We start from the raw sequence: 13,097 nt of genomic DNA, 5'->3' as shown, positions 1-13,097 counted from the left end.
GAAAATCTCCAGGAGAATGGGTCTTTCTTACTGTGGGTTGGCGAGTGGACCACAGGGATCGAGTCACCAAAGGCTAAGCACGCATGCTGCTAGTGTGGGAATTAAGCTGGAATAGTCTGTAGTTGCCCTGCACGGGCTTCGTTCGCGGGGTCCACCCTGTAGCTAACAGATTCATCATATTACTCGCTTCCGTTGCCTCCTCTTCACTCGGACACTGAACGATCCCCAGTTGGGAGATGATTTAAGAGAAAGATGATCGATCTCAGCTGAAAGGAAAATTAGCATCAGCCTTCAATTTCTGCCGTTGATGCTACTGGTATAGGATTGTGTACTCAGGCTTTAGTAGGAAGGTCGCCGTCGTTGTGGATCAATCACTATACTCCTTAGTAATGGAGACAGCCGATCCAGACCCGAAAAGCAGCTCGCCTGAAGTTTGTGCTGGCCTCGAGGGAGGGATAGAAAGTTCCGTGCAGGATCGTCTGCAGGAACGGGGGATGTATATCGATCTAATCTGCATAGGGGTCGGGCTGTTGCGCCATTGAATTTCATGATTGGAGTGCACACGCTCCGCTGGCGCGACAGAGTTTAAAGTGGGTGGGTTAGGTCGACGCAAGCTCACAGCCGGTGATAATGCTAGTATCTTTCAGCACGCCATGGTAATCTGTCTGTCCGGATGTCTACGTCGACACAAAGCTTCTCGGTCTTGAGAGTCAGAAGAAGGCTATTGTGGCCCGGGACAGTGGAACTAGTCGAAGCTAGAAACGGTTCCTGGGTCTGACAGTTTTTTTCATCAATCATAGAGATCCTGGAGGTCTAACCTGAGTGCCATGGCAATGAAAAAGATGGATGAGTGCAGCGGAAGAAGGAGGAGGAGAAGGAGGAGAGGGTGGAGGTGGAGGAAGCGTAAGAAGCTGAGGAATTGGAGGAGCTGGAGGCAAGCCAGGTGACTTTTTCGTTTCTCTCTATCCAGTTCGCACCAGTGGTGAACACAACATCAATGTCTTACCCAGTCATTCCGATCGCATCCTACCATCATTCGACTCCAAGCTTGACTCATTGGGGGTTATGCAGTGATCTTCAGGGATGAGCGGCCTGGACAAAACCATGGTCTCGAAACTTAAATGCTCGGATTTCCCCCTGCTGAATGAAGCTGAACCGATCGGCCGAGTAGTATCGTGTGAGGCTCATAGTCAATCTTCAGAACCAGCCATATGATGACCCATCCATGGTTCGTGAGCCATGCCAAAACGTGGCTACCGAAAGATCGTAGCGACATACACGCTGGATCCAAGGAACTCTGGATTCCCTGCAAGTGCCGTACCAGCATGGTACCCTCGCTTCAAGTTGCTTGATACCGCCAGAACCAGACTATAGTAGATGTCAGACTCAGAGTGTATTATAGGCGGGTTTTCAGCCGGATCCTTGTATTTTGACTCTGTGTGAAGGGTATGGACTAAGCCATGTTCTCAGCAAATCACAACAATCGTTTCTGGTGTGATTTTGAATCAGTCGGTGGTGAGATTTACCTCCATTGTCACCACTGTATGTTGGACGCACCGTCGCAGCCCAACACAGATCCGCCTGTTCCTCCCACACTGTGTGTACCCGAAGTTCTGGCTTGGGGTTACTCCGAATATCGGATCTGGTAGGATTGATCGGCGGGAGGCTTCGCGCTTGTTCATCGCCGGATGCGAAGATCCCTCTTGGCAAATTGAGACCGTTTGAGTGGCATGATTGATCAAGCTAACTAAGGTAACTACAAAGTAGGCAAGCCTCGCAGAGAAAATGATTTCTGTCTGAGATGCCAAATATCCAAAATATCATCGACCCACCTGTGTTGGACTTTACACCTTGGCTGTCTCTCTCGCTTATGTAGGAAGGAATGCTGATTGCTTGGCATAGGGTTGCCTGACCTGACTATGCTGCAGTTGTATCACCTGAATGATCTATGAATAGCTCCCAGTGCCAACCACACCACAGCCTCCAAGACCAGTCACCTGTTCACTTCCCGTCGGAGGCAACCGGATGTGAGGGAATCAAAATGCCTCGACGGCTGCATGTCTCATTCTAAGCCCGAGCTGGGCTGCTCTGACTGGTCCGGACGGTCTGACCTGCGGACCCTGCCACCCCCGCATGTCTCTCCCGCTGAAGCTGATGCGGTGTCACTCTCTCCGCCAAATGAGGGGGAGTGTCTCACTTCCAACTTCCACCCTCCTTGTCTGCAGATCTATACCTGTCACTGTCCTAGTTCGGAAGACATGAACGATATACTATGCGATCATGTTACTATTCCCAGCATCAGGCCTCCCAAGCACTGAAGCGGATGCTGCGGGATTATACCCAACTCTGACCAGGTAGGTCATATTCAAGGCAGTTATCGAGCAAGATTGACTTGGAATACTACACCGCTTGGTCAGACCAAAGGAAGAGAAAAACTATATAAACAGCTTGCTCGACGGCCCCAAATGCCGGTCAACAAGATCACTGGCATTCCAACACGCTCCTACTGAGACAAACCAGCATCTCACTTCTTCAAAGTACCTACACCAGATCAAACTCTTCTCTTCAACATGAAGTCCTTCGCCTCTGCTCTCGCTGTCATCAGCGTCTTCTTGTCCTCCGCTCTAGCCACACCTATCGAGGCTACGACCGAGGCCGCCGAGGCTGTGAGCGTGTCGGTCTCCTACGATACTGTCTACGATGTCGGCACCCAATCCATTGACACCGTCTCCTGCTCCAACCTGAACTACGCTACATTCGCCGATATCCCGGGATTCCCCAACATCGGGGGTGCGCCCACCGTCTCGGGCTACGGCAGTCCCAACTGTGGCCAGTGCTACCAGCTAACCTACGGCACCACCTCCATCTACGTGACGGCGATTGATGCCGCCCCCGGTGGCTTCAACATCGCCCAGGCTGCCATGAACAGCCTGACCGGCGGCCAGGCAGTTCAGCTGGGTCGCGTCACGGCGACTTACACCGAAGTCGATTCCTCGCTCTGTGCATGAGCAATCGCATGTACATGTTGTTATCTGCATGGTAATCAACGAGTGATGCAGGATATGTCGTTATGTTTCGGGTTTAATGTCTTTTGAATACTCTAATACTAGTAATGTCAAATATTTGCAGGAAACTAGTCTACAATGGTACCATTCACGTGATCACGGAGGGAAGTGCACTGGCATTCAAGTAGCATTTACATTGTAGAAAGACCACCACCACCACCACCACCACCACCACCACCATCGCATTTGCAGGACAAGCGTAGCATTAATGTGACAGATATGTTGTTATTAAGGTGTTGTTATTGGTGAGACGCTCGGATGACTGAGAGGTGTTGAGAAGGTCCGAGGTCACGTGACCCCGTGATATCGTACACCCCCCATGACCGAGGACGTCACACACCGAGTTACGTACAAATAAGGAAGACGTGAGGCTGCTCGCGTTTCCGAAACAGGAAGGAGATGAAGTGTAGATACAGGGAAATCAGATTACATAGTCCACCATACCGAGCTGGTTGATGAAGCGGGCGTACGCCACGCGTTCAAGCGGTTTCGTGAGACCGTCGGCGGCCTGCTCAGTCGTGCGGATATAGACCAGGCTCCTCAGGAATCAGATGGTTGCCCTGAAGCAATTCCCAGGCTTCCGGAGTCTTAGATCTTAGATAATTGCGTAGATTCCTCTGCCAGGATAGCCAATTGGACTGGCCCTTGAGCTTTGGAACGGCTTTGGAAACGTCGATGTCAAAAGGGTCTTTTGATGATGACATCGTGGGGTGCGTGCCACGCCGCTCGCGTGGTGGGAGGACGAATGATAGGTGTCGGGCTTGGGTGCCAAGCCGGCGAGAACGCCTCGGAGGCTTCCCTACCTTCCGTGTAGTGAACAAGAAGCTTTAAAAGATGATGATATCAAGGATATCAGTGTGTGAGGGGAGTTTTATCGAAAAACTGATGAAAGTGGTGTTTTTTGGCGATAAAATGATGCCACGAGGGCTCATAACCTGTGACAGATATGTTGTTATTAAGGTGTTGTTATTGGTGAGACGCTCGGATGACTACGAGGTGTTGAGAATGTCCGAGGTCACGTGACCCCGTGATATCGTACAATTAAGTATAACCAGAGATTTAAATTCTTCTGAGGCGCCACCCCCGTCAAGGCCCGTGTGACAGATATGTGTGTATTATTGGTGTTGTTATTACTGAGGATACTCGGTTGCCTGCGAGGTGTGTAGAAGTCCGGGGTCACGTGACCCTGATATCGTACAGCCCGACTTGTACGCGCAAAGTGCATTTGCTCTCTGCTCGGCGCGTACGACTCCACAAACCATCATAAGACTACTACTCTCAAGGTGTGGCTATCAGAGACGAGATAGGCGGTTTCTTGCATCGAGAGGGAGCCACCGTCTAGTCTGCAAATTCTTCCATCAATTTTATTCTGAGAAGCAAAGCTTCCTTCGCGTCTGCTCGATCAGTGTCTGCAATATTAGTGTTTGTGTGAGGAAACGCTTGCCCAGCTTCACGAGGGGATTGAGGCAGGGCCCGGGATTGTACCAACCAAGCTTATGAGATTTCCATCCCCTCCGAGAATAACGAAGCCATTAAATAAAATAGGTTGCATCTTGCATGATTCATAAGCCGCCCATTCTTGCGGAGTCATAACATCGTCTTGCTCTGGCTTGTGAATCCGCTTTGATATGTCCTGGATATACATCATACTGGGTGGAGTATACGTAAGATGTATACAATACACGACCGGCGGGTTTAGTTTGCCCGTGCACTAGTCGCCATCATCGCTTAGAACAGCGCCGCCTAAGGGTTCTGCAGGCATTGTCGTCGTGGCTGAGATGATTGAATTGTTCTCGACAGGACAGCTCTCAGAACTGCCATCTGCTTCTAAAGACCCCGGCAGTTGCATATCACACAGCCGTAAGCAACGTTAATAGAAATGATGTTTGGCGTTGCACATGAGTCAGAGAAGCCTCGAAGTGTCAGATAGAATCGGGGTTCAGCTTTGGTTGCGAAAGTTCTGTTTCATTTGTGGCTTTGTTGTATATCGGCTACAGTATGCACGGGGCGAGCGCCATGTCTATTCTATGTAGCAGCGGACTACAATATGTCGATCTCACTCGTCTATTCTTGGAGGACGACAGGCTCTGCGTCTAGCTGGAGGGAGCTTATCGGTTGACGCAAAGCCAGAGCTGGTTTGTATCTTCTTCATCATTTTATTCTGCAGAGGATCATCAAGGATGAAGCTGGCAGGATTGGCTGTGGGTTCTCCACCCGTGGCGAAATGATGCCGGCAGCCAAGTATCACTGAAGAGCCGGTGGACTCGATCATTGGAATCTGTGGTAGTTGTCTTGGCTGAGAATCCTTACTATACCATTTTCGAAACGCATATAGGGTGAACCACGGTGGATTGTGATAATCAAAGGATCAATAGGCCATCTGTCAGTGTGCCGGATGACACATGTTGCAAGCGCCTCACCATGTATCGAAGATGACTGGGGTACTGCATAACCATTTGCACACCGACCGTATAATTATCCTTCTGCGGCGACGCCATGGCGGCTTTGAATGACCTTAAGATAGAGATATCAGGAACATGAATTGGTGTAGCTGCACTCCACGCGATCCTGGCCACTCTCGCGGTTGACCTTTATTGCTTCTCTCGCCACCCGTGTTGGCTGCGTTCGGGATCTCTTCTTCGTGGACGGTGCTTGCGGCAATATACTGTTCTCTCTATCATGGTCAGGCTGGAAAATGGACTTTCCTATTACTCGAGTGCTCGACTGGCGAGTTTTTCCTTGCTGGAGGCGATATACGCCTTGATCAAGCATGGTTCCACTGCTAGTTCCACGGTGTGGCGGAGTAGTAAACACAAGAACCGGGGATTTGGTCTGAAAGTGATAAGCTGATTTATATCTGGATGGATGATTTGGGGAGAGAGAAGAAATGGGGTGGAAGAAGTTGGATGTCAATCCTTACGGTTTCTATATTAAATCAAGGCAAAAACGGCAGGCAGTAAGGATATGGCAGTGTGAATATTCTTGCATTGCGCTGGGTGAATCAGTACGCCTGCGTATTAACTAGATCTTGCTCAAACCTGTGAATCCAAGATACATCACTGGTTAATTGGACTTTTCGCCTGGACCGGGCGCACTTCATGCTCGCGAGACAAGCTCTCCCTGGTCCGGTGGTCGACATCATCCCGCATCTTGTCTTCACTCTCTACTTCGCCGTCCTCCAACAGGCGCCGCGCAGACTCATCACCGTCAAGTCCAGCGGCACGCTCATTGTGCATACGCTCTTGTTCCTGCTTCTTGTCCTTGGCCGCCAACGCCGCCTCCTCTCGAGCGACTTCCTCGGCATCAATGCTCTCGAGCCCTACCACGCCTAGAATGCGTCCGACCAGGTGCTGGTAACGTAGATGGCCGCTGATGAAATCGCTTGCGTCCACGTTCTCAACCCCGGATACGCCTTGAACAGGCTGTAGACCGGCGACACCAAGCTGAAGACTGCTGGTTCGATAGAGTAACGCAAGAACGGCGTCGTTTTCAGAGTACACATTTACCAATCGACCACTAACAACGCTTCTTAGACGACGCCAGTGGGGCGCATTGGACGGAGTTGGTGAGCCCATGAGAACCGCTGACTCCACTAATCCGAATGCTTGCCGCTTGGCCAGGGTCTGTAGACAAGAGAAGATAACGCGGGAACCCATCGAGTAGCCAATCAGTGTGACCGATCTTTCACCCTGCACTTTGCTGATCAAGGCATCCGCAAGTGCCTCGCCCGTTTTATCTGCACGAGCTTTGGCCACACTGAAGGGGTTGTCAGCGACGCGGGCAACCTTGAGAAGACCCAGGGGAAGCATGACGGCGCTCATAATTTGGGAGAAAATAGTGCGAGATAAGACCCGACTTCCAGCAGCCCAAGCAGCACTCGTAACAAGGTAGTCCATAGCATTGCCAAGTTTCATCAATGGCACTCTTTCCCACCGTAGGCCAAACACTTCGGACTCGCTTCCGATGACTTTCCATGGGACAAGATAGTTATCCTCTTCTGTCACCCAACCTGAGATGCCGATTGTGACTCTTAACCTATGATCGTTTTCTGCTGCCTCCCTCTCGTCTTCCGATCGTCGATGGCTACCACGGATAGGCAAGAAGGCGAAGTCGTCCACTTCCCGTGCATACTTGTCAACCATGCGGCCAGTCATACGGCCACCGTAGGCGCCAAAAAGTCCTCCAACGATGACGCCACTGCCGGCCAAGGCACCCAAATACCCGGCGGCGGCTGTGGCGCCGAGACCGAGACCACCCAAGACAGTGCCAAGACCAGCCGCAACGAGGGGTGCCGCCAACCCGCCCGTAATCCCGATCAACGCGGCTCCTGCCACAGAGGCTATGCCAACCTTCCATTTCCTTGAAGAGTCGCGGGGCTTGCCCCGTTCTTTGGCTTCAGCCTGTGAAAGCTGTAGAGCTGTGTCAAGCAGGCCACGCGCAACCTTGACCTCGTCTGCATTCAGGATCTTGACGTCAAGGTTCAGTGAAGACGATACATACAACATGAGCACGCGCGAGCGAGCGTTGTAATGTTCCAGACTGAGTAGCAAGAGCAGCAAGGAGTGCAGAATGAGCAACTTCTTGGCCCTGGTTAGGTGAACGAGAGGCGTTTCCACCGGAGGATACACTTCCCGCAATTTCTCCAAGGACTTCTCATCCTCCTCAAGTCGAGGCTCAGGGAGTTTCTGCGGTAATGTTCCTTCAACAGAGTCCTGCTGTACCTCGTCGTCCCGGTTGACTACTTCCCCGATTCGAAGCAGGACAGTGTCTCTCCAGTCGTCAAAGCCCGCGAGAGCCTTGGCCTCTAATTGAAGGTCTTTGGCCGAGCTTTTGACCTCCGACGGGACGCGTTCATTTGGGCTTCCATCTTCGCCTTCGTCGACCAAATGCTCGAGAGGATCAAACAAAGGGTCCGTGCCTTCCTCATCCTCTTCGTGCGCAGAAAAGTCAGGTGCAGTAGCCTGAAGGGCTGGAGGGGCGACGTGAAAGCCAGCGACGATACCATTTCGCATCTGCTCAATAGCCTCGCCAACCAGCACTGTCAAGTCGGCGCGTTGCGGGCGGTCCAGTATGGTCGTCAGATCAGCTCCGCGGTCGCTCGGAGACGGAGCGGGCGGAGTGGCCTGACCAGACCCGAACTTGCTGGCATGTTTCTCTTTGAGCGATTTCCACATGGTTGCGGATAGCCACAATGGTCTTGTACATCAATTGATGCTCGGAGGTGTCTTGCCAACCGCAATCACGTAGGCATTAGGAAGTGAGACTGGAGAAATTCCGAGGTTGCCGCCGCTTGCAGTGTTGGATGAGATCACTGCTGACTCAGCGCCCAGACTGCCCCTGTAATTTGCAGTTGAGCCCACAAGTCGCACCGAGGCTCCACGTTTCAGCCTACTGCGATGCACTGTAAACAAGTGGCAGGTGACAAGTAGCGCTAATCATTTCTTGGTGTCCACAACGAAGAATTTGCCTTTGGTCTTGGGCGCATAAGCCAGAGCGTTACCATCCCAGATATCTCCGTCCGGTCGCTCGTTCCTCGGCGTCTCGATTCGTTGAATCCTCTTGTTGCGTCCAACGACCCGTTCCTTGGATAATGCCTCCTTGAGCTTTTCCAGACCGATCGTGTTCTCCTTCACGGCCTCTGGGGTTTCGTCGCGAATGCTTTGCAGGGGCTCAACACCGCTGGCGTCCACCCGTTGGATTTCCTTCACGAAATGGATTTGAGACTCTAGGGTATCCAGCATCTGCTTCTCTTCCTCCTCATTCGCAGGTTGAGGCAACGCGGACAGACGGAGCAGATGGCGAAGCTGTTCGGGAGTCACCGAATGCGTGGCCGGCTTTGCGTTCTCGTCGGGCAGCAACGAGCGGACAGACCAAGTCGGCTCCGCGAGGAGCGCGTCAATTTCATCTTCTCCGTGAAGCTGAGATGTAGAATATGACGGATATTTTGCGACGGTGCGCAACGGGGCTTGCCGGCGTAGTAAGGCAGGTAGCCGTGAGCTGCTGCTGCGCAAGAACATATTGGAGGTAGAAGTAAGAGTGCTGTGGTTTGCGCAAATACTGAGAAATAATTTCGCCTGTTGATGTAGTGTACACTTTTATCGACTGATAGCCCAAAACCAGAAGGTGATACGCAAGACAGCTGGAGATGGGGAAATGCGATGGAAAACTGGGAGGGAAAACAGCGAAAAGCACAACAATAGTGGGCTGCCGTCCAATGGCAGGGCGGGATGGCTTACCGCCTACGTTGATGTGGAGGTGAAGCTCTCCGCTCGATTGAGTGACGGCAGCCACTTCGGTTTGCCCTCCACCTCCTCATCGTTCTAGCTGGGCTGGTTTATACCCCTTGTATCTTCTGAAACTTCTTGTGAGATATCTGATCTCTTCTTCTCGTGACATCTCAAACTAGCTGCTCAACATGGCTCAAGATCCCCGTGTTCTTCTCCAAAAGGTGAATTCCCTATCCCGCCCCGCCGTCCCTCCACGTTATCATAACCCGACTCCAGAAACGACGGTCACTGACCATATAACCCTCTACTCTCTAGGCGGACCAAGCTTTGAGTCGCGCATCCGGTGGCTTTAGTTTCTTCGGTGGTCGTACAGAAAAGTATGAAAACGCTGCCGACTTGTACTCACAGGCTGCGAATGCCTTCCGCGTTCAGAAGCAAAGTAAGCAATCTCCGCATCGCTCTCAAATCGCTTAGCTGCCCTCTGACACCGAATCTTCTCGCACAGACAAAGAAGCCGGTCTTGCCTTCGAAAAGGCCGCATCTATTCAGTCGCAGAACCTTAACGAACCCGATGACGCGGCCAACACCCTGACCGAGGCTTTCAAGGTCTACCGCAAGTCTGACCCCGAGGACGCCGCCCGTGTACTCTCCAGCGCCATCCAACATTACGTGCTCAAGGGCAATCTTCGTCGCGCGGCGTCGCAACAGCAACATCTGGCCGAAGTGTACGAGGTGGAACTGGGCGACAACAAGAAGGCTCTGGAAGCCTACGAGAAGGCGGCGGAATGGTTTGAGGGTGACAATGCTGAGGCGTATGCTATACCACTTTATGAGTCATGTGATTATTTGCGCAAGAGCTAATCTCATAATTCAGCCTTGCGAACAAGCACTATCTCAAGGCTGCGGATCTGGCCGCCCTCGAGGGTGACTACTACAAGGCCATCGAGCACTACGAGCGCATTGGCCGCTCTTCCATCAACAACAACCTCATGAAGTGGTCTGTCAAGGACTACTTCCTCAAGGCTGGTATCTGCCACCTTGCGTCGAATGTCAGTCTTACCTTTGCCCTCCACAAGTTTCGCTTTCTAACAATACCAACAGGACCTTGTCGCCACCAACCGCGCTCTCGAAAACTACCGCGACATCGACACCACCTTCGCCTCTACCCGTGAACACCAGCTTCTCGTCGACCTGGTTCAGGCCTGTGAGGCAGGCGACCAGGAAGCGTTCGCCGACAAGCTATTTCAGTACGACCAGCTCAGCAAGCTGGATAAGTGGAAGACGACGCTTCTGCTGCGGATCAAGAACAACATCGAGTCACAAGAGGAGGACTTTTCTTAGAAGTGCGCGCATCTCGGGTTCTGCGTTTGCGTTCTGTTTTCAGCTAGTGTTTTGGTTTTGAAATACTTGATAAACCGAGGAAGAGTCACCTCTCCTGCTTTCGAGTTTATAATTGCATTCAGTGCTTAGTCAGGCTGGTTCCACGCTTAGATCATGCTGCGTTGTGTTCTTCATAATTCATCACTGACTTTTTCCCTCTCTTGACTGGCACCCGTAGCGTGGTTTCTCGTTTAATCCTCTCCAGAAAATCCTGATACTGCTGGATATTCTTCCGCATGAAGTCCTGACATCTCGGAAGGATTCGCCTGGCCCTAGGAAGATGATACCCGCCAGTGAGGTCCATGGTTCTTAGTACTGTCCCAAACCATCCGCGGTACAGTAGATGATTCGAGCGGACCTCTAGCTAGACAACGGTTGGCCCATACTCTGGTGCAATTATCCCTGTCCAGTACAATACCCTGGACTACCGTAATGAAGGTAGGTACCTAGAATGGCCTCTGTCCGGTGATTGCAGCTCCGGAACGAACCATGGGGAGAACCCGTGATCACCATCTACCCCATGGTGCAAGCCCGCCATTGTTGAGTACAGGGTCTTCTCGATGGTCCAATGCATGATCCTCCTCGCTAACTACAGTCCAGTCAGTCACAGATCGCCAATCCAGCCAACTCAAGTCATGGAGCCGTCTCTCGCCTGGGCGTGCAGTAGATAACTCCAACTCCCTGCAAAAAGCAACTCCTCTGGAACTGACAGAAATACCCTCAACTCACGAAGTCAGTTCAAACTGATGGGTGTTTCTTGGTGAATCCCCCCCCCTACTGTCAAGCAAACACAAAATGCGTCTCAGTCACTACCTCCTCGCAGTCCTAGCCGCAGCAGCAACCACGTCCGTCGCATCACCTGTCCCGGATGACTTCGAGGAAATGGTCGTATGGTCGTCCCCTCTTCTCCTTCCTGCGGGGATGGTAATCTCCCAAGTGCTGCCTGGGCGTGGATGATGAGAAGGTGGTGAAGATTGGCGAGTTCTGCAAAGACTGTACGTCTTACCTCTAGATTTAATTGATGTCGATGAATTGCAGCATTGGGGGATGGAGGATTGGCAGGTTGATGGCCAAATTTCCGGTGCAGTGAGTCCTGGTTCGAAGTGCTTGTCTACGAAGGCGTGTTGTAGGAATACGCAGGTAGGACTGGACTTTCAGATTCGGGTGCAGAAACCTGTCGAAGTTTCGAGCTAGAGTCGGCGCGAGACGACTGCCTGGACTAGGAGAAGGAGTGAAACATAGCAAGCTATAGACGGTATTTGGGAGATTCGTTATTCAATTGCATGAGAAACTTCATGTTTTATTTGGGTGAACTACCGCTTTGAATTATCCGTGCCAGACAGATTGCCGCAAGAAACTCCATCGACTGGGCAAAAGTATGAAGAACAAAAAAAAAGCAGGGGCTATTTTGACTCCCTCCAGCAACGGAGTGTCAGCAGCATCTCTCAGAAACCTCAATGTGGTAGTGGTATAACATTCTCTGACCACACAATTTACAGCTCTCAGGTCCACCACCGGTGGAAGCAGTTAAATCGAATGGATACTTACATATATGATGAATCCCCGATCTCCTCCGTGGTAGTAAAACACACAGAGAGGACCAAGCGCTTACTTCATTCTCAAGATCAAAAAAAAAAAAAACCACCCTAAACTCACACTACATCCCTAACCAACCCCCCCGGAATCATTGATCAATTTGCACCCCCAGAACCCGCTTAAACTCCCCCACCGCAAATCGAAAATCCCCCTCGCAGAAACACCACTGGCCCCAGCACCTCCACTCGGCCCGGCCCGCATACTCCCACAGCAGCGGCCGCCCGTCCCGCGCGTCGGGCGCTTCAATATAGAACCGCACAAAGTCCACGTGGAACACGACGGCGCCCAGTCGCTGGTCGCACAGCGGCGGGTGGGCGACGCGTTTCTCGCGCCATGCCTCACGCACGGCTTGCTTGGCGAGTGCCCAGTCGTTGCGGGTCCAGTCATAGTTTTGGGTTTTGAGGACGGTGATGATGAGCTCGGTGGGGGGGAAGGTTCCGTTGGTGAGGAGGGGTCCGGACATTTTTGTAGTGGTTGAGTTAGGTTAGTTAGGATATGGCTTCGGGGGAGGATATTGCTGGGTGAGCAAATGGTTCGTTCAGGTGTCGGGATGAGTGATGAGTTTGTGATGAGGCTGGAGTTGTATTTATAGACTGTCAGTGGGTTGGCATTGGAAGGGTCCAGGGCGGAGTTTATCCCAAAGACATCAAAGGGAAGTGGGTGTGTATGACTTACTGGAATAACAACATAAAGGGGATTTGCACGAGAAGGATGGGATTGTTGCACATAAAGCCGATATCATGGAGAGTTTTCATCAACATACTACATAATGTTTCTGCTCATCCGTAGCACTGCTGAGGGATAGTAGGAAGATCGACAAAGACTACTA

At 51.7% G+C, this 13,097-nt stretch overlaps 5 protein-coding genes across 5 annotated transcripts; 3 read left to right on the top strand and 2 right to left on the bottom strand.

Annotated features, from left to right (window-relative positions):
• Positions 1 to 2,444: 2,444 nt before the first annotated feature.
• On the top strand, positions 2,445 to 3,174 carry aspf13 (allergenic cerato-platanin Asp F13). The gene has a single exon (XM_025580161.1). The coding sequence runs from the start codon at positions 2,571 to 2,573 to the stop codon at positions 3,006 to 3,008; it is 438 nt and encodes a 145-aa protein (XP_025430171.1). The 5' UTR covers positions 2,445 to 2,570; the 3' UTR covers positions 3,009 to 3,174.
• Positions 3,175 to 5,656: 2,482 nt separating this feature from the next.
• BP01DRAFT_416693 (DUF726 domain protein) lies at positions 5,657 to 9,212 on the bottom strand (the record flags this gene model as incomplete). Its single annotated transcript, XM_025579213.1, has 3 exons — positions 8,519 to 9,212; positions 6,161 to 8,203; positions 5,657 to 5,737 (listed from the first exon to the last, which is right to left on the bottom strand). Exons 1-3 carry the CDS (start codon positions 9,080 to 9,082, stop codon positions 5,657 to 5,659), a joined length of 2,688 nt encoding a protein of 895 aa, XP_025430170.1. The 5' UTR covers positions 9,083 to 9,212.
• Positions 9,213 to 9,355: 143 nt separating this feature from the next.
• sec17 (alpha-soluble NSF attachment protein SEC17) lies at positions 9,356 to 10,833 on the top strand. The gene is made up of 5 exons (XM_025579212.1): positions 9,356 to 9,513; positions 9,608 to 9,731; positions 9,798 to 10,104; positions 10,167 to 10,341; positions 10,394 to 10,833. The coding sequence occupies exons 1-5, from the start codon at positions 9,481 to 9,483 to the stop codon at positions 10,631 to 10,633; spliced, it is 879 nt and encodes a 292-aa protein (XP_025430169.1). The 5' UTR covers positions 9,356 to 9,480; the 3' UTR covers positions 10,634 to 10,833.
• A 634-nt stretch (positions 10,834 to 11,467) lies between these two features.
• Positions 11,468 to 11,684, top strand: BP01DRAFT_383679 (uncharacterized protein; the record flags this gene model as incomplete). Its single annotated transcript, XM_025577438.1, has 2 exons — positions 11,468 to 11,560; positions 11,610 to 11,684. The coding sequence occupies 2 exons, from the start codon at positions 11,468 to 11,470 to the stop codon at positions 11,682 to 11,684; spliced, it is 168 nt and encodes a 55-aa protein (XP_025430168.1).
• Positions 11,685 to 12,356: 672 nt separating this feature from the next.
• BP01DRAFT_383678 (uncharacterized protein) lies at positions 12,357 to 12,731 on the bottom strand (the record flags this gene model as incomplete). The annotated part of the gene is made up of 1 exon (XM_025577437.1): positions 12,357 to 12,731. The coding sequence occupies one exon, from the start codon at positions 12,729 to 12,731 to the stop codon at positions 12,357 to 12,359; it is 375 nt and encodes a 124-aa protein (XP_025430167.1).
• Between the last annotated feature and the right edge of the window lie 366 nt (positions 12,732 to 13,097).

Source organism: Aspergillus saccharolyticus (genome assembly GCF_003184585.1).
Source record: "Aspergillus saccharolyticus JOP 1030-1 unplaced genomic scaffold BP01scaffold_21, whole genome shotgun sequence".
Lineage (NCBI taxonomy): Eukaryota > Fungi > Ascomycota > Eurotiomycetes > Eurotiales > Aspergillaceae > Aspergillus > Aspergillus saccharolyticus.
The sequence above is the reverse complement of the archived record's forward strand: the minus strand, read 5'-3'. Positions and strand labels throughout refer to the sequence as shown.